This window comes from Scatophagus argus, chromosome 7 (genome assembly GCF_020382885.2).
Source record: "Scatophagus argus isolate fScaArg1 chromosome 7, fScaArg1.pri, whole genome shotgun sequence".
In the NCBI taxonomy this organism is placed as follows: Eukaryota; Metazoa; Chordata; class Actinopteri; family Scatophagidae; genus Scatophagus; species Scatophagus argus.
The window spans coordinates 11184948-11210137 of NC_058499.1; the positions used below are offsets into that span (position 1 = coordinate 11184948).

The 25190-nt window shown below is 40.8% G+C and overlaps 1 protein-coding gene across 2 annotated transcripts; it reads right to left on the bottom strand.

Moving 5' to 3' along the window:
* Positions 1-20087: 20087 nt before the first annotated feature.
* LOC124062056 (annexin A2-like) lies at positions 20088-25172 on the bottom strand. Of its 2 annotated transcripts, none has more exons than XM_046394507.1 (13): positions 25015-25172; positions 24365-24440; positions 24127-24220; positions 22820-22914; positions 22603-22716; positions 22383-22473; positions 22158-22237; positions 22008-22067; positions 21670-21763; positions 21434-21529; positions 21175-21233; positions 20811-20933; positions 20088-20715 (listed from the first exon to the last, which is right to left on the bottom strand). In XM_046394507.1, the coding sequence occupies exons 1-13, from the start codon at positions 25155-25157 to the stop codon at positions 20656-20658; spliced, it is 1185 nt and encodes a 394-aa protein (XP_046250463.1). In that variant the 5' UTR covers positions 25158-25172; the 3' UTR covers positions 20088-20655. The 2 variants fall into 2 exon arrangements, with proteins under 2 accessions (XP_046250463.1, XP_046250464.1); XM_046394508.1 differs by having other exon boundaries at positions 24365-24417; positions 25015-25145.
* Positions 25173-25190: the final 18 nt, after the last annotated feature.

Sequence of the window (25190 nt, forward strand, 5' to 3'; positions counted from 1 at the left end):
CGCTTCACTGCTCCACCCCAACATGTTCATTTCCAACTGCCCATCTCCATTTACAACCTGTTTTTATCAACTTTTTTCACAAAGCACAACAAAACAGAGGGAGGGGAGCCTAGCTGCTTGTGGGGGGCTAACACAGCCAGGAACATTGTCCATGAACTTCTCCTCATCTCCATCCCCCAGTGTTATAGACAAACAATCCTTTCCATATGCAGTGGACGGGGTCATGGCGTTAACAGAAGGAGGAATGCTTTGGGGAGAAAATATTGTTCAGCAATGACACAGAAGTAATTTGGGTCTCACTGAGTGATTTCATCAGGGCCTTTTGTTGCCTCAAAGTGTTTGACCCAGAGGTCCCTGTCAGCCTGTTGTTAATGGGAGCCGGAGCAGAGTGACAGCCCCAGAAAGTAAAACATTTTACTACTAATAGTGGGCCTCCAGAGGCTCAGGCATAAATATTTAAGCTCCTCTCCCTTGTCCCAAATACTGGGGGGTCTCCATGGTGCATTTATCTATAATACAAGAAAAAGAGCAAATATATCCGCTAGATGCTACTTTAACGGCTTGTTGGCATGTTTTTTCCCTCAGAATTGTTAAATTGAATCAGAGGGTATGTTAACTAAAAGTTTTTTCTTTAAACAGGAAATTGCTGTATGTTGTTTTTAAGTACCATCCAGCTTCTCAGGAAACTGCACAGCTAAAGAAAAAAAGCAAAAAAAACCATAACCTCCTATCATGAGGTCTGAGAAGATTTCCCAAACACAGCTGAGCATGAAGAGAAGGTGCTAGCTTCAGCCTATTTCTCAAAGTAAACTTCATTAAAAAGGCTATGTGGCTTGTGAAGGTGGTCTGACGTGCCTTGAATGATGGTCTCCACAAACAAAGCTGCTACACAAGCCATCGAATTATCTCTGTCAAACTTTGGCGTAATCTGAGCTGATCCTCTTAAAAATATTTAAATGAAAACATTTGCACATCAATGGGCTCCATGGCAACACTGTGTGTATTCTTCTTTGGGGTGCCTCTTTAACACTGAGCTTTAGAAAAGCACATCTCCTCCGTTGTGTTGACAAACAACAAAACAAACAATATTAAATGGAGGAGCTGAAGTTTTTTCACATCATTGATGGATAGAGGAATTTGAAAGGTTGAAGGAACCCGAGCTGAATGAACACTCGAGTTTGAGATGCCGGTAATTATATGATTGGTGCTTGGGATGTGTCGTTATACATGGACTATAAACCAGAGTGACAGCGTTTTGAATAAGATGACCAAGGTTGTGAGAGTGAATCTAATGCAGGACTTTTCACTGACCCGCCTCATCAGTTCTTTATAGCTGCATATTATTGCTCTCCATGGTGAGACCTGTGAGGAGCACCTCTCCCCCTGGTGGCAGAAAATAAATCAGTCTGACTCGTTCACCCAAACAGCTCCGATGCCTTCTGAACACATTATTATACAAACTCGGGCCCTTTCGTGGGTACAACCGTTGCTACAAAATGTGATTATGTTTGTGAAAATAAGAGTGCATCGGTGGCACTTCCTCTACATTCTAGGAAACAGGCGATGTATTAATATAGCTCATGGCTGAATTGGGTTTTGGATGGTAGATTAATTAATTTGTGGCTAATAGGCACAAACATGAGAAAACAAACTTCTTTACTTTAAGCTCCGGCTGTACATGCATCTAAGTAACCAATGTAAATTATGCAGATTGTGTTGATTATTCTGACAAAGGGGTTTTTGTAAGAGGTGCTTTAAAAGATTAGTCCTTCCTGGCATTTTATCAATTGTACACTTCCATAAATAAGTTATGCTGCAGATCTGAATTATTAGTCTACTTTGCTCTAACAAGTACTGTGTGGTGATTAATGACACGGGTTGTTTATATGTGAACTAATATCATCAATTTTACAATACAATAACATGTAGACTATATAATATGCCACAAATACATTGTGCTACCAGTTTCTAGAATAGAGTACCACAATATAAATATGAATTGTTACCAAAACAGTAACTGTTTTGTGACAGTTTTAGCATCTGTATCAGTAATCAAACTTTTGCACAATGCAGAGCTTGTGTTTTAAACCTAATTACGCTTTTTGTGGTCTTTAAATCTGCAGCTTCCCCAGAAGAATCTGGATCTCTGATGCAATCCCAAAAAAAATGATCTGGGGTTCAGCTCAGCCTTGTAACTCTGCTGCAATCCACGCCTGCAAACTGATAGCTTACAGAAATAGAGCCCTCTGGTCCTCAGCATAAAAATGTGCTTTAATCAGCAGAACATCAATTAACAATTGGAAATAAAATGTCACCTTGCCGTTTCAGGGGAGAAGGCTTCTCCCCTAAAGCTTTCATTTGGGAAACTTTCAAATTCTTTCTTATGGTAATTTTCTGATTGCACTGTGTGCTAATACCATTTTCATTTACTGGGGCTGTTAATTATGTTTGCAAAGTTTTAAAACTCAACAAAGCAATTAGAGGCAGTAGTTGTACCAGAAAATGTCAGTATTCAAATATGTTTTTCCAGGGCTGCTGTTAATTTAAGTTTTGTCTCAGGAAATGTTGACAGAGACTTGGAAAAGACAGACCCATTAGACAGTTTGTAGAATACCATATGAATTTAAGAGGATGTGCATAAATGTGAACCTACTATATACTACCATACTATATTTAAAGTACACTTTGATGAACAAGTAAACATACAACATCTCTGCAAAAGCATTTAAAAAGCATAGATTGACTTATTACCACAAAGACCATTTCTATGAAATGCCATATTTGCATTATGTAGAGTATAATACAAATGTATATTTCTCTAGTTTGCTGTCAAATAAAGACATCAGTGCAAAAGTAAAAGTGTTTGAGTCTGTATTCACTTTGTCTGCATATTTGGGCCAAATAATGGCTTTAGGTCCTTTATCCAAAAAGCAGGATAGATATCAGACTATATGCTGAGGTAGGACTGTGCTGCATATATCAGCCAAGCCCTGCCTATGTGATAATTCTCTAAAGTTAAACAGCCATAAAAGGCTTGAGAACTCTGACCTTCACAATCTAACTAAGCAAGAGAAGCCAATGATGTGGAACAGACCCATCGCAGCGCTCACATGATGATAAACTATGCTCCAGCTTTGCTAAAAAATAACTGTATGTCTTCGATGACATATATAGCGCCAGCATTTCAATACCATCCCAATTTATTTTGCACTAAAATGGTTTATTGTCGGCTATAAAGCATATGCAGCAAGATGCGGAAGGACGAGGCTGCTTCAGTGCAGCGAGTGTATCTCAAAGGCATATTGTTCTCCGTGCAGCTCAAGAGCACAGCTCAGTGATGTGCCTCAGTTCCACGAGAAGGCCGTAAAAACTATCAAAACTTATAAACCTTATCATTAGTCTGCCTCTTGTCACTCATTCCTGCTACTTAGCTCACAGTTAGCTGTTTTCTTGCGACGACTTTCTGCAAACTTACGAAAAACTTCTATCATGAGTGAGAATCTTGCCACAACAAGAAATAATTTGATCTCATAAGAAGTGTTTTATAACAACCCCCCAGCATCACAGCCACCACCGCACACACCAATTCAATGAATTTACAGACATTTATGCTCCCGAGCAGTATTTGCCACTTTGTGTCAAAAAGTTATCATACAGGATCAAATGGGGGAGCGGGGGGGAGGAAAGAAAAGGTTTTGCTTGTTGTGAGACTGTGTGATGATATGGGGTCATTTACAATCCTATAACATATTCAGACACTGAGCAGATAAGTGAGCGATACATCTTTCACCATGCCTGCCCTTCACACTTGTCATAGCAGCACCATAAACAACATCCATAACACTTGAGACCACAGAGGGAAAACCTCCAATATGCAGAGGAGCCTGGAGCTAGGGCACACTTTGCTAAGAAATGGATATGTTTTTCATGTTGTTGTGAAAATATGAAAGACATTGTTTTCTACTGACGACACATTCTCGGCAGGAATTGTATTTTTTTGCAGCAAGCGGCTCAGTAATTAATGAATAATGTACTGTTTAGTGAGAGCGTTCTATTATTTGTATACTTGGTAGAAGAAATCTTTATGCGTATGTAATTAATCATAATTAAGAAGGTTTTGACAAGAGCTTGGGGACAGAGCAGACAAAGCCCTCTATCGATATTCCCAAGGAGGGCACTGTGAAATGATGGGAGAGGGATGGAGGCAGCTAATGAGATACGTCTCGCGCATTGTGCGTCTTGTTATGATCTTTGGTTTCCTCTGTGTTAGGGGAGATCACTGAGGGTTACAACCAGTGGCTGGAGAAGGGAGGATGCACACCTCCTTGTTTCTCTTAACCTCCTCCTTAGATCTATTACAGTGCACTTCACAAGGCTAAGTACCATTTAATTTAGTCGCCCTCCCATATTTATCTTCTGCTTGTGATTTATGAGGTTAGAATGTATGTGCTGGAAATGTAGGGTATCTCTCTTCACAGTGCCGGTTCATAGATTTTCATACTGTGTTGGATAAGCAGCTCCTCCTTCCTTTGATTAATTGTTAGCTAACTTATGAATGAATACACAGCAGAATAACAGATAAAAATAGATATTCAAAGTTATTTTGGGGATTGTGTTTCTGCCATTTCTGGTGGGACCTCTGGCCTCCATAATCCTATGCATTGCCCTGTTTGCACTTGAGACATACTGCATGTATATCTGACTTTTTTTTTCTAACAAATAACATTTATTTTTTTATCTTCAGTTTTTATCCTTTATGTTTCTTCCTTCTAATGCTTTGAATCATTGGAAAAAAAAATCTATTAAAGATCCTAAATATCTTCTATTTCCTTCCTGAGTATCAGTTAAAGCCAATTACTTTACTCTGATTTCTATCGTACTTTTAGCATTACATATTCAACTACAATTAGCTACATTAAACTGAGAAAATCAAGATTAGCAACACACAGCAACAAGAAATTGGCTCATGGGCAATCAGTTGGTCCAAATGGAAATTGGACAGTGTGTTTTCTGTCTTCTGGATTCACAAGAATCCATTTTGTGACTTCTTCTTGTTGTTTTACATTTCACTTTGACACTGTGGCCATGCCAATTGATACATACTTCAGTCAAGTGTGGCCCACACCGCATCCAAATGTGGTCTAAGCAATCAGATCTCAAAGCATCCTCAAAGTGTCTTGGATGCATTCACACCTGTACTTAGAGCCGTCCATATTAATGCAGATTGTAAACAAAGCCTTACTCACACATGGAATACAAGCAGGCTCTGTTGTGCATACAAGTAAAAAGGAGGTGCAAACACATGCTCAAGTTACAGCTTGAGAGAGAAAGACTAATAAGACAGAGGTGAGTGACCTTAACATCGAGGAAAGTTCCTGCAGATTTTCAGCACCTGTGTGCGCCTGACTGGCTGTGTTAAAGGCGAGCAGAGCTGACTGATTAAAGTCCTGAGACTCTTTAAAGTTTGGAGAGCGTGAGATGAAGAGGCGCTCATGTGATGAATGACCTCGTCCCTCAGTCCACCTCTCTAATTTTCCTGTTGGAAATGAAATGAGCTTGTCTGTGTCTGTGCTGCTAGTTAATTGCTCTTCACAAGCAGCAGCGAGAAAGTGGATGACAAAGTGAGCATACCATCTGCAACAGCTGCTTACTGGAGGCTAATGCCCCGAGAGCGTGCATACTGTCCTGACACTGGCGTTTCTCAGTCTGCGCTGTTCCTCCAATCAGGAGCAGAAACACCTCGGGGTGAATAATTTAGCCAGCGATCATCCACAAAGACAGACAGAGTGGGGATGGCCTTGAGGTTGCATAGTTTACACATGTTCCATTTGGTGCGGTTGCTGCAAATAAAGAAATAGTTATGTTTGACACAAGTGAAACATCGATGAATTGCTTACGAGCTACCAGCAGGAATGCGGTGCTCTCTGTATTAACTGACATTTTACCACGAGATTATTATAAGCAGCAAAGTGAGGAGATTTCTTGAGTGATCTGGAGAGCTGTCCCACTTGGCGAAGTGCTGAATTGTGTTTGATTTCATAAATAATTGCAGTCATCAGGGACACACATTGTTTTAGGCTTAACTATGTTGTTTACCCATGCCACATGTCTGAGGGAGAGACACTGTTGTGGATACACATTGCCCTCAAGGAATCTTACCAAGGGCCCATGGTTGGCAAGTGTATTAAAGGCTTTTCCAGTGCACATACGTGTGTGTGTGTGTGTGTGTGTGTGTGTGTGTGTGTGTGTGAATAAGTGAGGGAGAGAACTTGAAAGGGGAGAGAAAAACAACATGCATCTAGTACTTGAGGTATTTAGGCGAAGCTGTAAGCAAACACATCCGTAGCTAATGAGGCCTGGCATATGGAGTGATGATTGGAATTCATCATAGCTCACTGCTGCTGAAATGCAGGAGTGTTACGCTCCATCACTTAGACAACCACTAAAGACAAGTAAAAAAGATACTTTTTTTTGGTACCCCAGTGTTAACAAATTAACCGACACATATGTGGGCCAAAAAGAAAGTTGAAAAGAAAGGTGATTGATTGTTCCCTCGTTGTCTTCCTGTCAGCTCGGTTTTCTGTCAGCAGAGGATACATGAAAGATGGAAACCATCAACGCCTCTGGCCCAAATCCCACTTTGCACTCACAAACCTAGAAATTCTTCGAAAATAACAAAAAGCAAGAACTTTTCCCATCCTCGATGACCCCAAGAGTTTTCAGAATAAGAGGGGAAAAGAAATTTCTTTTGGAAGAGGTGTGGCGCTCACTTCTACATTTGTTCATCGGAGCCTTGTGAGGAAGTCTCTGTGGTGGACTGTGTGTGCGTGCATTTCTGTGTACAAATGTGTACACTTGCATTTGTGTGTGTGTGTGTGTGTGCTAAAGAGAGCTGAGATTTGGAGGTAGTGAAGAGAGAGAGAGAGAGAGCGAGAGAGAGCGAGAGAGAGAGCTGATTAGGAATGAGCGTTTTTGTTTTTTCTGCCTGGGTCTGGTGCTGGAGATGAAAGGGAGCGGAGGTGGAGGTGTAGGTGCAGGTGCTTGAATCTTTATCTGAGTGTCTCCCTGCACAGTGGAGGGACCGTTATGTCCCTATTATGGGTGAGTGCGGCGAGCTCAATGGTCCCAATCACCTCTCAAAAACAGCAGCGCAGTAAAACCGGCATGGTGCCAATTAGGATGGAACAAACAAACACGTGCCTCTCTCAGAAAAATCCTGATGAAAGTGCATACTGATGCCATAAATTAGATGAGTACAATAGATTGTTGGGTGTTTGTGTGTAAATGTTTAATTAACCTGCTTGCCTACATCACTGCTGCACTTTGTGGCTAAGGAATCAATCTACTTAGCAACTCATTTAACAATACAAGGCTTGCCTTGTATGACACATTCATTGGGGACAGCTGAGCAGTTGTTAATGTCTTCAAATTAACAAAGCCATTAACCCAAGTGATAATGGTCTGTTTTGTGTGTGTGTGTGTGTGTGTGTGTGCAGGTTGTCCAAGGACGATAACTCTGTAGAAAACCCAGGTCTAATTTTCTTTATGGCTTCAGGTGAGTTATCTGTACTTTAATGATCACAGACAGGTTTAAATCAGGATGTTAAATCAAGAATGAAAGAGGGAAGCGTCTAATAGAAATGTTAATAATAATTAAAGGAGTTGTGTTATTCCGCAGTGTGAAATTGTCACTCATTGTTCAGCCTCAGCTCTTAGTGTTTGCTAACTTAAATATTTATCCAAGATTTCAGCACTGCATGTGAATGTTGTGGACACTGAAATCTGTAACTGAATCTTGATTTTAACACCCATTAAGCTCTTCATGGTTTGTTTTTTTTTTTTCCAGTGGCACATAATAGTGAGGAGGGTGGGGGGGGGGCTGCCACCCTCACCCCTCCCCTTTTTGCAGAGATCACAGAACACAGAGGGGGCCATGATGACCCCATCCCAGAGGAGCCTGCTGTTTTGCCTGCAAGGTAAAGAGCTGGGATGCAGAGGAGTTTTTTTTTCTTGATTTAATCACCGCGCTCCACAGTGCACAATCTGTACTAGGAGGAGATGGCAATTATAACGCCCATGCTGGCCTGCTGTCCTGCCCGTGTGGTGATGTATTCCCGGGGGCGTCACAGGGAGGCGGTGGTGGGGGCACCAGTACCATGAAAGAGAGCAGAAACCCCCCCCCCCGAATCCACCCAAACACCCACCCACCCTGCGGACGCACCAGTCTTATCACACTCGCACTAAGAGCCAATGATGAGCCGGATCACTGGGGCGTGCCACACTTAGTTAGCGCCTCCGTTTGAGCAGAATAAACACTTCAAAACAAGGTGCGGGGTATTTTTTGTGTTTTCTTTTGTGAGCACTTTTCTGCCAATCCAGTCAATCCCTGCACCACACTGACCCAGTTAAAATCGATTTGATTACACAGCTTTGTATACAGTGGTTTCACGTTTCCTTAATCCTCACATTATTGTCATTCTCACAGTCCAGATTTAAAGTACCCTTTTGATTGTACTGTTTATACTGGGAGGAGAGGATATGTTATTATGATACAATATTGATATTTCCATAAATAAGTACTAGTGCCAGCTCTCCCACATACTGCATTTGTCAGACTTCTTCATACGGAGAGGAACTAGCTCAACAACTTTTCATATTGGATCAATCCTACAAGGAATATTGTTGTTTATTGGCAAACATCCTGACACATCATCATACACAATGAAGCGGGCATGAATAATTAATATTCTCTCATACAAAATATTCACTCGCGCTCCAATGGTGTTTACTCCCCTGCAGACATCCATACTGAGGATAACCTCTGCTGTTTAGAGGAGCTCTGCGTCTCACTTCTCTGTTGCTGAATACTGAGAAGTTACAAGAGACACGGTAACAACATAAAAGCGGTAAGAAATAGATCAGTAAATACACAGCAGCACTGTTTAAAGAGTGACTCGAAAACACTGTGATTGTGTTTTTGGAACCAGGAAAAATAGTGCAGTGCAGCAGCGCAGCCGAGAACTGGTGACTGCAGAGAGATTGAGCCTAAAATCTGAGCTCAGGTGAGATGGTGATGAGCTTAATCTGACTTGCTGGCATTTAAAGAAAAAGAGCTTCAGGCATATTAGGATATGAACACATAAAAAGGAAGGTTTGTTTATTAGCCAATTTTAAAAAAAAAAAAACTTGGCTGAATTTTCTATTTGATTGCATACATCAGTACACTTTGCCTTATCTTAGCATGGAGTGTTTGTTCAGTTTTGGCACCAGATGTTAACACGTTTGGATTGGACTGGATTATATTTGGCTCCAACGATTTACGGCCTTCCTCCTTCAGGATTCCAAACGTTGCCTAAATTTATATTGAGCACCATGAATTATGCTCTAGATAAATTACTGTTACTGTTAATGCTTGTGTTACATTTGAGAACATTCTTATTAAAGTTAGTACCTCTGGTTTAGACGAAAACCAACAGACTTACAAGTGAATTTTGTATACCTTTGTGAATGTAACCCAGTTGGGTCCTGTAGACTGTGTACAGCTGAATATTAAGATGGTGACTGACTGACTGATGGAAGATGGTACAGCCCTGGGGAGACATCTTTGTGGGAGAAATGACACTCCCCTTATAACTGTCTCGGAAGTCAATGCTATCACACTGTCAAACTCAGAGCTTGCTTCCCGCATTTCTTTTATCCCCCCCCCTCCCCACCCCCCCACCCCATCCCTGCATTCGAGATCATTCCCACAGCCTACAGCTATGAGCGCAGACTTTTAGTGCACGTCCGCTCTAGACGGGAAGTGTGGGGGACGGGGTGCATCCTGGGCCACCCTCACCAGGGAAAGTGACAGCCTGGATAATTGGCACTAATCAAGTGACTGCTTGCATTGAGAGAATGTTGCTATCTGCACATAGACAAGAGCAGGGTTGACCCACAGAGGTACTGCCCAGGGCCCTTACTCTCCTACAATGGAGTCTGTCAATCTGCAGTGTGTGACAGTCATCGCCTACCAGCACAGTCCCTCTTTGGTCAATATGCGCAAAAAAAAAAAAAAAAGACAAAAGAAGAAAGTCGGAGATAAAGAAAGAAAGAAAGAAGGGGGTGGGGTGGAGACGAGAGGGAGGAAGAGAGACGTTTCCATATTTCACATGAAAACTCGGGTGTTATGGAGTGCATACTACATTATTCTTTTTTATAATTTCTCTTACAGCTATTGCTTTGAATTACAGAGCACTTTTTGTCAAGAGCGAGAAGGAGATGAATCAAAAATTCATCTGAAGAAGTTCTGCATAGGGTGAGGCGAATGTACCTCTGGTGGAACCAACATTTGCAAAAGTTCTATCTCCTTAAGCAATTATTAGCGGTGATAGTTTGACATGTACAAGAGTTGTCAACAACTGACTTTAAACAAAGTACAAAGCAGAAGTAAACAGTGCCTTTGGCAAAATTAACTTGGGGGACTAGCCACCTCATGAATTATAAATGGCTATCTATTACTGCAGTGAGTGGTGCTACCAGGAGGCTTCGTTCATTGGAATAGAGTAACCTATTTTCAACACATTTGACAGCAAGGCACTGAAGAATGCAGTTCGGGGAAAAATGAGGCCGTTATTTAGTAAACGAGTTGTGTAATTTCTAAATTGTACCAAACTAACCATGGAATACCCTCAGGGATTTGTGTCATCTGTTATACACGTTTGCCTGCTAACTGCCATTCACTTGCAAATTAATTCCCTTTGCAGAGCACATTTTAATCCATCTAATTAGCAAAGTGGCCTATACATAAAAGCCTATGTTTTATCTTTTTAATCCTCACCTCCCTGATGCTGCCTGGAAATAATTGAAATTATGTCAGATAAAATTGTATCGAGTCAGGATGATTTTGAATAACTGGACTTTATTTTGTCTTGTTTGAGGAGAATGAACACTGCAAGGGTTGCATCTCTGAAGAAGCAAAGTTTGAACTCATCAACAGAAAAAAAAAAAAAATAAATTCACAGGTTCAGAGTATTTCCTCTTTACATACCTTCAGAGTATTTCCTTTGTCATAATTCTCAAGGTGGAGATGTGGTACATCTGCTGACCTGAGATGACAAAGAAGAGGGATTAGAGAAGCTCCCAGATGCAGCTGTGCAGGAGCCACGAGGAGTCTGGCTGGTCAACATTGATAAAAGACAGCAGCGTGTCCTAACCAGGGACTTGCGCCTGCATGTGCCTCGTGGGCTCTACCTCAGAAAGGTGGTGAGATGTCTGGATTGGCACCTCTCTGGGTACACAGCTGTAACCACTGGAGAACTGTGAAGCCCGAACAGCCGAGAGTCCCTGTAGAACAAGCCACACACCAAAGGCTTCTGTAGACATGCAGAGAAAATAGATGCTCAATTAAAGAGAACACTTTGGGTAGGATTTCAGAGGTACAAGACTCCACCAACGGGTGGATTGTGGAGGAGAGTGTTTCTTCTTCTTTATATGAAAATGATTATCACCTTTGTGATTTTTTGTGGAGACACTATTCAACTCAGTCAAATCTGGAAGGTGTCCGTTTCCTCTCCTATCACATGAGCACAGGATGATGAAGCTGCAGTGGGCACACAATCACCAGATCTGTGCAGCTGAATGGTGGGAATACTTTGCCTGACTTTCAGTGCTCATATACACACACGCACACATACAGAAACAACACCGAAGACGCAGTTTGCTTTATCCAACCCCACATTCCCTTTTTTTTCTCTCTTCTTTTCCTTTTTGCAATTTGCAAGTCTTTGCGCAGCATGTGCAGCTCTGCCTCATCTTCAAAAGACCAGTGAATACAATCTTCTTACACCAGTGGAAATAAGTACATAGCTGAATACAGTAGGAAAACAACACTGTGATCTAGCTCTACAAACGCAGTGATTGGCAGGTGCATGGCACAAAGTGGGGTTCAAGAACAGCTTCACACATTAATTGTAGCTGCCGTTAAGGGATGTTAACCAATATATATTCAATGCTCCCTTTTTAGACTCAGTTCTGAGGAGTCACTCTTCAAGCATGGCGGTGTTTTGTGAGCTGCACCGCCGTAGATTTCAGGAGACTTGAAATACCTTTTTTAGTCGGAGCGTCACTGCAGAACAACATTCCCCCCAGCTGTTTATTGGCAACAAAATAAACTAAAATAACTTCAGTTTGTTTTGAATTGAAAGTCTTCATAAATGAAAATAAACAGCGTTGCAGCTATGTGCTGCTGAATATTCTTTCCCATAAGAATGAATATATATTTACTTTGTCTACTTGGGCATGTCAGTATTTAATTTTGTCTTATTTGATTTGATTGTTTTGACAAGGTCTAGAATTATTTATTATCCTGGACACACCGAGGCTGAAAGACTTAGTTGTTACTGGCCTTTCGGTAACAACTAATCTGAATCTGAAGAATCTGAAGAACACAGGATTTGGTGAAGAACTTTATAGATGAAAGTAGCCACGCTCTGATAAAAGGACAGTGAACACAACACTGCATAACATTAGCAAGGTGGAGTTACCTCTACTGACTCATAATTGTCCAACATGCCTTGGAGATACACAGATGAGTTCAAGGGACACCAAAAATTCTTGCCCCTTGTTTTGCATAATACTCAGCTTTGCATGGAAGCAGGGAGGGGCAGGTGCCCGTGATCTTCCCAGTGTCTCCAAGACATTTTGTTTATCATTCAAATGAAAACCTTGTTCCATTATCCATGAGGGAGCAGGAGTAATGCAGTAATGTCCCGCACTCAAGGCTCGTCTTTTGGTCCATGCTGACAGCACAGCACACGTCCATGTCACAGATGATGAGAGACAAAAGACAGACAGACGGTGGCAAAAGCAGGTAATTACTTCATACTCACACTTTTTTTTTTTTTTTAACAGGAGGCTCCACTTGGTATTCATATTTCTGTGTTTCATAATTAGGCCAACCAGGCCATGGTCTGGGGATACATTTGAGGACACACAGACTTTGGGACTTTGATGAAATCTGAGGTGTCAAGCAGACATGAAGGGACCTTAGCATTTGCGCCCTTCACTCAGTCTTGTGTTTATGCTGCATGCAGTAAAAGAGGCGCCTCATAGGGAGCCTTTTGCCTTTATGATGCTCTATGTGATTGATTATTTAGTGGAAAACTCCACACAGCTCAAATCAGTGTGAAGCCAGCAAATAAAGTCAAATAACAAGGGAGAGTGCAGGTCTGAGGGAGGGAAAGATCTCAAGATGTTTTTGAAGCGAGTCAGAGTAGCCAAAGGCGAGTCGAGCTTCACACTTTCATATCCCCCCTTTTTAATATTTCTCCCCCGTTTTAATGATGTGCTTCCTATCCTTGAGTAAAGTTCTTCATAGCCAGTCTTTTTGCCAGAGAGGATTTTTTCTTCTCTTTGAAATAAAATGTAAGTATATATTTAGTCTCCTAGTTTAAAGGCTTACAGGCCAAGGCACAAATTCAAATTTGCGCTTTTATGAATATTGACGATTGTCTGGCTACTGCCAAAATGTTAACAATACATTAATAAACAGTGTGTGAGCTCTGCTTTATAGCTTTGCTGGAGGAACATGACGCTTCAGTTTGTAAATTAATAAAAATAATCACTTTAACAAAAATATTTCTGGCTCACTTTCATCATCTGTATGTTAACGACTGGGTGGAGGTATACCGAGATAACTTGCATAGACTGCACATATGAGGAAATAAAAGGACAGAACTATGCATGAGGATGCATATAAGTATATGGGGACTTTTTATGGAAAAAAAAATCAAATATTGATGATGATAGCATAGAAACAGAAAAAACAAAACAAAACAATGAAATCCAAAGCAGCAGGCGAGTGTCATTACAACACCTTTAAGTGTTTCAGGCTGAGATATCAAAGCCATCCTTTTGCTATAACCAGTCTCACAGAGGTCTGCTCTCCTTTAAACATATCTATAATGAAGGCCTCTCATCACACCGTGTCCGTCTCAATTATCAGCCATACTCCTCATACAGTCGCAAACCCCGAGGCCGACCGAATATACCTGCATCTCTTTTTCTCCTTGACTAAAAGACACTGCGTGCACTTGAAAGGACGTGCAGCCAGTAAAATTGGCATATGTGACATTTCTTAGTCTGTATTTTAAAGCCGGGGTGCTGGCACCAGCGGAATACAAAACACAATGATAAAGAGAGACGATCTAATAACCTGGATATATTGCAGACATTTACTGTGATGAGAAGCCAGTCATGCTGTTATTTATAAAAGATGTAGAAACAATCCAAAATGCAAAACACAGAGAAGAGTTCCTTTACAGGATTTGTGTTTCTAAGTACTCTTCTCAGACTCTGCTACACTATAAATACATCAAGATTATAGAGTTTTAATCTTATAACATTTTCTGCCAACATCTATTTTATGAGTCTTTCAGAAATTATAACAATGACAGTTATAGTTTACAGTTTAACAACTAAAGGGTGAACAGTAATGTTGAATCTATTGTTCTGGAACAAAATATTAACAACTTTCTGGCAAAGGCATTGAAAGGGAAACATGTATAGAAACCCCCCCCCCCCCCCCGCACACACACACACACACACCACCACCACCACCACACACACACACACACACGCAGTCTTAAAGCAGAGATAGCCATTGAAAATGTGCTGGTTCAGTCTCCCTCTGTCTTTGGGCATAGCTTTGATCAGTCCTACCTCAAGACTTATCCTGGAGGGAGCGCTGCACTCCTATTCTCCATGGCTAATCATACTTCCTGTCTTTGTCTTTATGTGCTTTAGACAAGCATCAGATAGAAACACAGGAACAGATTTGCCCCGAGAACACGGAGAATAAAGCCTCTGGTTGTGCTGCGGCTTGTCTTCTCCAGTGGATTTCCTCATGAATATTTCCACTGTTGTTGGAGTGCTGGATTTCAACCCATTGCCGCTTTAAGAAAGGGTGCTTTAAAAAAAAATGTGTTTTGCAGTTCAAGACACCAGAGTAAATGTACTGTATGTCACCTGACTGCGCTGGATATTATTTTTAGCTGCACCTGTGACAGGGGGGATAAAGGCCAGAGGTTAAATCCTACTGCACAGTTGAGGATCACACTCTTTACTCTGAGCCACAGGCGACTCGCTATCCAGAAGAGGAGAGACACTAGCAGTGAAATGGTTAACAAAATAATTTCACATGCACAGCATATTCTTTGGGCTCAGGCAATATTGCTCTGCTTGCCACCAGTGGCACTTTTCACCAAGAAACTGTGCTTTGTGTATTTCGAGCAAGTACAGAAAAGACCATTTCTGCCAGGAGCTAAAAGGAATGAAAAGAAATAGACAAAAAATCTTTCTTTTTTTTTTGAGTGGAGCTGAAGGCTATGAAAACCATCTTGTGTTCTATTTTTGAACTGATTTCCATATCCATGGCCACCTGAGGGAGGTCAGTCTACTGCGGCCAACTTCCTCCCAGGCAGAGGGACCAGCAGTGACAGGGACACAAACCCGAGCATAAACTGGGCTCCGTCCTTTCCAACAAGCACGCCACTCACCATCCTCCCTGGCACCACCAAGACTCTCACACGGACAGGAAAAACCAATCGCCACAAAGAAACGGAAAACAACAAAAATTTTTCCTTTTGCTTCTTCCTTGCTTTTTTTTTTTTTTTCCTTTTTCTTCTTCTTCTTCTGCTTCAAAGCCTGCAACTCTCTGCAGTGCCCCAGGGTTAATTAACATGAATCAAACAGTGAATGATCAGAGAGAATGGGAAATCTCCAAAGGTTAAGTGTCACATGGGAATCGTGTTGTCAGAAGAAGAAGAGGAAGGCTGTTTTTTTTTTTTTTTTTTTTCCCCGTGCACGTTCAAAATCAAATGAGAGGCTAGCGTTGCAGAGGGAAGACATTTGTAGACACCTTTCCAAAACTTTGCATTTGCTCCTGTCAGAGGAGGTAGAGCCTTGCAGTCTGGCTTCAAACAATATCTGTAATTCCATGACATTTTGATGAAGAAAAGAACTCTGCAGTTTTGTCTAACTTGGAGCTATACTTTCGATGGATTCACTCCCTTCCAATTTTTAATAATATCATTACAATTTACACTTCGGAGAAGTACACACAACACAGTTCTATAAAGCGACAAGCAAAAGCTTGTGTGGAAAAAAAAAACCCCCCACCTCCATCACAAAGTTAATCACTGCTTTTAAAGACCTACTCATTGAAATTGTGTCTCCTCTTGGTTCATCCCAGGAGGGGAAAAAAAGAAAATGACTTCATGATCCACAGATATCCTGGATAGCATGTCTTGCAGGTGAAATAGTATGATTTCTCTCTGTAATAATTAACATGGGCTCCTCTTCTCTCCCTGTGGCTTGCCGCTGACATTTGGTTCATGCTTGAGTGTCTGCCTAGCTGATTTCAATCTCTTGCATGAAGGTGAGGCTGTGTTTGTGTGTGTGTGTGTATGCATACAGAGGGTCCAGTGGCCAGTCTGACAAGGACATTGGTGACAGGGCCTGCCTTCAGTAGATGGGATTAAGCAGCGTGACAATGTGGATTAAAGACCCACTCGGTCAATCCCGACACCTCCAACAGGTTAGGGGTTGGAAGCCAAATGCTGAAACACAAATGATTCTTGTCAGTGTGTTTGTGTTCTTACAAAATTGCATGATATAAAGGGTCATATCTCACTTGCTTCTGAACACATATATTGACAATTCACAAATGTATCACGCCACTCTCTATACATTTTGTCTGCAGTGACATGCTGTATTGATTTACACGGCGCTCCAAGGATGAGAACACCTCAGAATGTTCACCTCATCCGCTGCTGCAACAAGCCTTATTTTACATTATTACATTATGTATGCAGGCTTGAGTATGGATAATGGATGAATCTAAAGCAAAGCAGTTTAATTACCCACCATCATTCTGTCTCACCTTGCTGCAGAGCACACATCTTATTAGCCATGGTGTAAATAAACATTAATATGCCACCCTGATAAAGACACTTATCCTTGCAGTTCTTGGTTATATTATCGGCATTGCTGCAAAGCACACACACCCCAAACTGATCCAGTGGCATGTGCAAACAACAGAGGAGCTGCTGATGCTGGGGCCAGACCATTACAACCACTTCACAGAGAATTATCATTAGTGCATCTGGCTGGAGGCCACACAGCCTCATCAAAACATTAAACTGTACACACACACACAGTATGCATACATGGGCCCTGCTCGATATAAAACAGAAGACCAGCCTCTGTCAGATACTTCATGAAATTGAGTGGATCACAGCAATCTTTGCAAGCAACGTCCTCTGTCAGAAAATTCCCTTTCGCACATTTGGCAGAGTGGCAGAATAGATAAGAGGGGAATGAGGGCTGTCTTTGTGGGCCGACTGAAAGAGGACGGACAGACAGACAGACAGACAGACAGATAGATAGATAAATAGACAGATAAATAGATAGACAGACAGACAGACAGACAGAGAGTGTAGGTTAACCAGCCACAGGGTATTCTCATTCATTCAGCACATAGCAATAGAGAGGAAGCTTCAAGCAAAGAGAAAAGTCAGCATCCAGTCCAGCCCTGAGCATCAAATACTGCTGATCTGATAAACTATAGAAAAGTCTGCACGTGTCTCCAGGCAGGATTTTTAACAAACTTGATTGTGACTATAGTATCAGAAATGATTGATTTAATGTACAATTAATAACAGCATCATCTTCTTATTAATACAAACTGCACCTTATTTGTACCAAAACAGGCTCAACTGTGGACGGTTCATAGTGAGCATCAAGTACAAGCTTCTTCAGAGTCTTTTTTGGCTTCTCAAGATGACAGGAGCTGAACTCCTCACAGACATAAACTGTGTTGCATGTACACAAAGCTCTTTTATAAACTTCTCGATATGTCTGCAGATGGACTGACTGCAGCCAGAACCCAAGAGGAGACAGGCCTTATTCTGCTCTCTTATGTTGTTTCAATTACCAGTCTGCTGTACAAAGGAGGCAGCCTGATGGCATGACGAGTGCACAGCGCACTTCTGCCAGTGCTGTTGTCTCAGTTTGAGCCTCATAAAAGGAAGCGGGCCTGACGATGCCAGAGGCGGAGGATCCGGCTGCGGTCTGAGCAGAGAAACATCAGCAGAGCGTTATTCTTTAGAAGGTGATGTCCTTCAGTGTGGTGCCAACTCTCCCTGGGGCATCAGCAGAATAAGACACAATCTCTTTATTTATCATATACAGGATCTCTCTGCGCCCTTAACGAGCCAGGATATTCAGCAATCACAAAGACAAAGGCCACGCTTTCACCTCAGAAGCTGCGCTGTTGCTGAATTAAATAATGATAATTAAGAAAATATTAATCCAACTCTTGGCTGTGTAGCTGTGGTGAGGGAGCGGGTCCTCCAGCTTAGCCTGTAGGAACTCTCATTTAGTGTATGCCTGCGACCTATAGGGCTGCAGGCAAACACACTCACACGCAGAAACACACAATTAAAAGCAGACCTTGGTGGCCTACTGCTCTATAATTAAACACCCTTTGGTGCTCTGCACAGAAATTCTGAACCGGGTTCACATTTGTCAAGGAGAGAGAGAGAGAGAGAGAGAGAGAAGAAGCAATGTGAAGAAGCTGTTGGTTCTCCAAGTCACAAGTTCTGTTCAATGCAATAAATTAATAAAAAGCACAAACTAATACCTTCCCAATGCGCAGTTGGTATGTCTGGCGGGCCAGCAGCAGCTAACACAGCTGTATTGTGAAACTTTAATGCTGCTGGATGCCTGTAGCACTGCCTGGGCTTTGTCTCTGAGGTGAAATGTGTGTGTGTGTGGGGGGGGTCCACATGTTCAGTCTAAATGGGGCAAGTCTTCGTCGGAGGAACGGGATTTGACTGACCTTAAAGGCTGAAACCACCATAATGCAGCGGCCTGAAGGCTGGGAATGGCCACTGCTTCCTTATCAGTATCTTTATTGAAAATATTAAGTGATCAGAAATCTCTTCTCAAATTCATATTTTATGAGGTGATTATGTGGTATTATTCTTCACCTTTTAGGCTTCAGAGTGCTTGTCATTTGGCTCTAGTTGTTATGGTAATGCGAGGTATTCCATCTCCTTCCCAACGTGCTCTGTGTTTGACATTCATGGGGTTAAAGTCCTCTGAATGATGAAGTGCCAGCGTTTGGGACAGTAAATTGCATCGTTTCAATTGAGAAGAGAGTTCCCCTTGGGTTTGCTGGAGGTCCCTACGGGCTGGCCTTGAACAGAACAGCATGTTGTACATCCATATAAAAAAGGGAAAAATATGGTGGTGCTTTCCTCTTTATGATGCAGAGATTAATCTGTCACCATATTCATGCATAAATCTCAGTCCCTGCTTTGCAAAATACTGTTTTATCTTACTTTACACTATATTTTATTCTTTTATTGCCTATAAACATAAACCATCACAAAGGGCTAATGTTCTCATCAATATTATTACAAAATGATCATAAATCCAATGCCTTGTTAAAATTTGAAGCCATTTCCTCTCCTCGGCTACTCAACCAGTGAAAATATTAGACAGAGACATTATTTCATCTGGCGATTTCTCTCACAATCATTGATGATCTTCTATTATATTTGAGTCACAGTGCACCACATTGTTTTCATTAGATTATTAAGTCTGTGCACTTTCCCTCACATCCTTTTCCTGTGTTCAGCAGTACTGATCCTGCCTTTTGGGGCCATTTTTTCCTTATACTTCAGTAGAAATGCCTTGACAACACTGTGGTGGTTATTTCATCCTGAGAGACCACAAACTAAACAGCAGAAACACACTGTATAGCCGCTTGTTTAGTGATATGCAAATCATCTTTGCCAGAGGTAAAATTAACATTTTTAATTAAAATATTAGCACCAAACAAACACTGAAAAACACACTAATGATTAAATCATCTTGACGGAACCTCATAGTAGAAAATGAAGAAGATTTCTCATAAATGTTTGTATGAAAAGATGCTGTACACATCATACATTATTAAGTTGTCAGAAAGTCATAAATCTTCAGGTTTGCAAACAGCGCAGCTGACGTTTTGCATCTATACGCAATAAATTTAACAACCATTTTTAAAATTCACAAGCTACAAAACAGCTTTATTTAATCCCTTGTGCAAGTAAAACATACAGTATATCACCTGCAGTTTTCAGTTATTTTCACTTAATTTATCACTTCCAATAATCAAGAAGAGGGATGATAACAGAATGAAAAAAAAAAGCCATTTGAGACCAAATTTCATTATATTTAAAAACCTAATGTCTCAGATCTTTTGAAGCCCTGAGACACCAAGGAGCTGAAGCCTTCTGCAGTGGATTTAAATGTTACTATAGTGCCCTCTAGTGGTTATTTATATAAACATCAAGAAAGAACAAACTAGGAGGGATGCAAGAACAGTAAGGAAGAAAACTCCAATAAAAGCAGCTTTATTGCCATTCTGGTAAGAGAAAAGTAAGCGGACATACAGTTTCTTCATGTATCAGAAAGATAAATTTATCTCCTTGAATGTGTGCAGAAAAAGGAGGGTGGGCTTTGGCCACAGAATTTGTTCCAAGTGTGTTTTTCATAAGCTAACCTTTCCACCGAACCCTTCAAGCTGTGGAAAGTCAGGACATTCTGATTTGTGTTATTTGAGCTTTATACCTCCGGTCCGCACAGACTGAGCAGCGCCTTCTGGTAGTCTCCCTTGGTGTGTTCCTGCAGAAACAAGATCAGGTTAGTGTGGCTGCATGACAGAACAAGTCCTAGTGTGAATCAGTAGGGGCCAGGGGCAAGCTGTATGAATCACTTACCAGAATAGTCTTTTGCAGAGACTGTCCAAAGGTGGTCTTGTATTCAGAACAGATCTTCTTCAGGTCCACCTCGCAGCGTGACACAATAATTCTGGTCACCAGCTTCTCTTTGGCTCCTTTACTCTGAGCAGACAAGCATAAGTCAGCACTTACTTAAGTTGTACGTGCTCTAAACTTAACTACAGCAGCTGATGCAACGCTGTTGTAAGAGAACTTTTGCCAACTTTTGGATTCTGTGTTCCCGCAGCAAAATTGCACTTTCACAAGCAGATGTACTTCTTACATCTGTTAAAAAAAAATATAAAGTCTGGCCCTGAAAATAGCCACATTTCAACATGAAGAAAGAGAGCAGCACTGCAACTACCTTCATTGCTTCATTCAGTCGTTTGGCAAAGTACAGCTGCTTGTTTTCAAAGCACTGAACTGGAACAAAAGGGAAAAAGAATAAATATCCACAGTAATACATTTTGAATTTGACAGATGATTTTCTTTTCTAATTCTGGAAGTAAAACAAAACCAACAGCCTACAGGGTGAATATTTACTTCAGATAATAAATAAATCATTATTAATTCTAAGTAACTTTTTTTGCATTAATAATGTGAATTATTGAGTATATACATACCTAGCACCAGAAAGGACTTTTGTAAATCTCCTTTAACTTCCTTCACAATGCTCTCCTGCATGTCATAGGGGCTGTAGCTCTTGTACCTCTGAAATACTAACAAGCAGAGAAAAAAGATGACTGACTGTAATTAATGACTGACTGTTAGTGAGTACATTTTACAAATTATTAAGGAAAAATAAAAATCCACACCGGTATAATCATGATACCAAAGGAAAACAGAGTGTCTGTCTCACCCTTCTGAAGGTGGGGTACACTTCTCTCTGACATAATGGAGATCCAAGTCGCCACATCAGTTCCTTTTATTTTTACTCCAGCGTCATAGAGAGCCTGAGTTGAATCAAGAATACACCAGTTGTTAGTGCTTGACACTCTGTGGCATAAGAATATGAAAATAGCAAAATCAAGTAATATTAATCTAAAGTCTGTAAATAAAATTTCTTTTCCCACACAGTTTTATCAAATTATCCAGGTTTTCCAAACTCATTTAGACATTTCTGAAATAAAAAAACTTCTAAAGTAGGACATTGGTATAATATCCTTTAGATTTTAGAAGTTATTAAATGTAACTTACTCTGGCATCTTCATCAATCTTTTCATAGTCCACAACAGCAGATGGTTCTGCTCTCTTGGCCTGCTCAGAAATAAAACACGACTCAGGTCGGTTTTGTCTACATAGTTAGGGTTAAATGAATCATAAAGAGCAGGAACTAACAAACCTCACCTGCACCAGAGCTAAGAGCAGCTTAGCGAAGTTCCCAGAGGTGTCGCCTGCCACGTCTTTGTCCAGGTCCTTCTTGAACACTGAGAAATAATAGTTTTAGTTAAGGCATTAGATTAGGTTGTACAACAGACTAATAGTGCAGCACATTGACTTATTGGTGAGACACTGTATATTACAAAGTATTTCTAGCCCATTATGTGAATGCCTGGGATGTTTTGGACTTACACTCCTTGTAGACCTTCTTGATCTCCACCAGCTCATTATTGCTGCGTGAGCATAAAATCTCAATCAGTGTTTCTTCATCTGTTCCTAAGCCCTGAAAGAGACATGACACTTGAAGATCAGGCTGCAGGAAAAAGCAAGTTTTGTCATCCTCCCAGTAGAGGGCAATGTAACCCTTCAGTTAAATCCACTGATGCTGAGCACGGCCATCTGTGACCTTTACCTTGATAGATCCTCTGATCTCTGAGGCATCGTACTGAGCTGTGCTCTTCATCAGTCCGAGGATCACCGTTTCCAGAGAGCCAGACAGCGCTCCTTTCAGGGCTGTGATCATGTCCTAAAAATACAACCGCGTTATCTGATTGGACAGAATGTGTCCCTTACCAGCATATAATAAGAGCTGTAAAGAATTGGGGGTTTTCTGTCAAGTTCTACTGTACCTTCTTTGCCCTCCGTTCATAAGCAAAAGCGATCTCCCTCCTTTGTGAGTAGGTCCGCTTTGTTAGGATGTCAATGATGGTCTGTTCATCCACTCCTGATGTTTGAATAAATAGACACAAACATTACACAAATCAGGTGAGAAAAAAATGGATGCAATTTAATCAATAAATACATTTATAGACATGCTGCAATTGAGTATTGTACAATTTTGAGGTACTGCACTTGAATATTTCTATTTTATACAACTTTATACTACTACTGCATTATACTGTTGTAGCTTTTAACCCACTAGATTAATTTGACAGCTGTGGTAACTAGTTACTTTATATTCAGGTTAGTATGAGAAATACAACAAATAATCAAATTAAAATGTATAGATTAAGCAGCTTAGCCCTTCCTTTGCCAGCTGAAACATTAGTGATGGTGACACATAAATGTATCAATAATTATAATACAAATCACTCTGCTTGAAAAGTACTTATAAGTAAGTAAGTACTTACGTATATATCAATGCTAATATTTTTGTATGTGTTCACCAGTAAAATTTTAAATGCACGCCTTTTACTGTCTACAATCTATATTTAGTGTCATGTTTAGTGAATACTTTATTCAACATTACACGATAATGTACGACTTTTTCAAAAGCCCAACTGACAGGGGTTTTTGGTCTCATGGTTATATTGTCAATCAGAGGTAAAATTCTGACTTTTATATAACTTTTGGTGCCAAAGGCAATTTATGAATGTGTTGAGCGAGTCAGTATGTGGACAGCAATATTCATTTTTAACTAAGAGAATTTGAGGAGTGAGACATTCGCATTTTGGGCTAGAATAAGGTCCATGAATTGGTCAGGAATTTACTTCTGATATTTACTTTACTACAGATACTTCCTTACTTTTAATATGATGACTGATCAGTGTAAACCATATATAATATCAGATACTTAAAGACTAGACTCAAGTACTATTTGTACGAGCAATTTTCACTTTTACCTAAGTAATATTTTAGCTCAATATTATTACTTTTACTCCATTGTGACTTTTTGGGTTCTTTTCATAGGACAACACAAAATGGTTGGCTCCTAAAGAGTTAGCAGTCAAACTGTTGCCATTAGCCTCTCAGTCAGTAGCCAGAACACATCCCTGCCAGCACTGAGGCATGGACTTGGAGGTGTTCCCAGCACTGTCAAATCACTTTAAGCCAGGATGCTGACTCACAAAAACCAACTGCTCATCGGTACAGAGAAGCTGCAAAAACAAACATATATTTTTTTATTTTGAGGAACATGTACAGCATTGTATCTTGCCTTTGGTTTTGATAGCAGTCTCTATTCTGGCAGCATCCGTGTCAGGGTTGAAGTCCACAGCAGATACCACAGTTGGGTATGTGGGCTCACAGGACTGAGGATTTGAAGCAAATTAGAGACATGAAACTGATGCCTGTTTTTAAAAAAAATAAAAAATAAATAAAATAAACAGCATGTCGTGTACCTAGTGTGCATAATGTACTGAGTGAGAAAAGAAGAAAACAAAAAAAAACGTTACCCCAATGTTGAGAGACAGTTGTCCCAGAAACTCTGATACCATAGCCATTTTGTCTGTGCCGGAAAAGGTGACAAATCTGTCAACACAGTACAATGTTGTAATCAAATCTCATTGCAATGCTATCACTGACTTGCCTGAGCTGAACCAGGGGTCATGTTTGTTGTGTCTCAAGATAACATCACTCAAGCCACCAAGGAGATGTCTTCTAGGCTGACAAACTTCTTAATTCTTTTAAATTTAAAGGTTCTTTTGGCAGATAAAAATCCCTGCATCAGACTTCATTCTGTTTAATCTATCATTTGTTATTCCTTTGTTTTCACTGCTTTACCCCATCTAGAATAGTTTCCAGTAAAATAGTAAAACTTTCTAAGCCTTGTTCAGCCACACACACATCCTTAACAGCAAACCCTAAAGAGACACACCCTGGAAAATACTACTGTACTTCAGCCTGGAATGGCAACTGAGTACATTCACATGCACACAAGGAGCCAGCCAAGAGCTCAGACTGGAGAGCTGGAATTCATTCTTACTTAACCAGAACTCAAGGAAAGCAACAAAACAAAACACGTTTGCACAGACTGAACGGAATGCTTGAAATCTCAATGACAAATTCAGCTAGTACACATTAAAAAGTATGTCACCGAACGTACCTTCGTTGTAGAAGTTGAGATGATGCACAGATTTTTTCCAGCCGATGTTGAAGTAGAATGGGGTGTGGACGTTTAACTTTTCTGACACAGAAAAAGGCTTCCCCTTTCACCTCCCCTGATTCACACTCCCTCCCCTTTTCCATTCACTCATGACTCCACCCTGCTCCACAAGAAGC

Bases quoted from the DNA above. Each gene is read 5' to 3' on its own strand.
- LOC124062056 (XM_046394507.1), bottom strand. From the start codon at position 25,157: ATGGAAAAGGGGAGGGAGTGTGAATCAGGGGAGGTGAAAGGGGAAGCC. The intron at 24,441-25,014 runs GTACGTTCGGTG...CTGTGTTGACAG, and splicing joins TCTCAACTTCTACAACGAAG to ATTTGTCACCTTTTCCGGCA. The intron at 22,717-22,819 runs GTACAGTAGAAC...TTGTATTTTTAG, and splicing joins ATGAACGGAGGGCAAAGAAG to GACATGATCACAGCCCTGAA.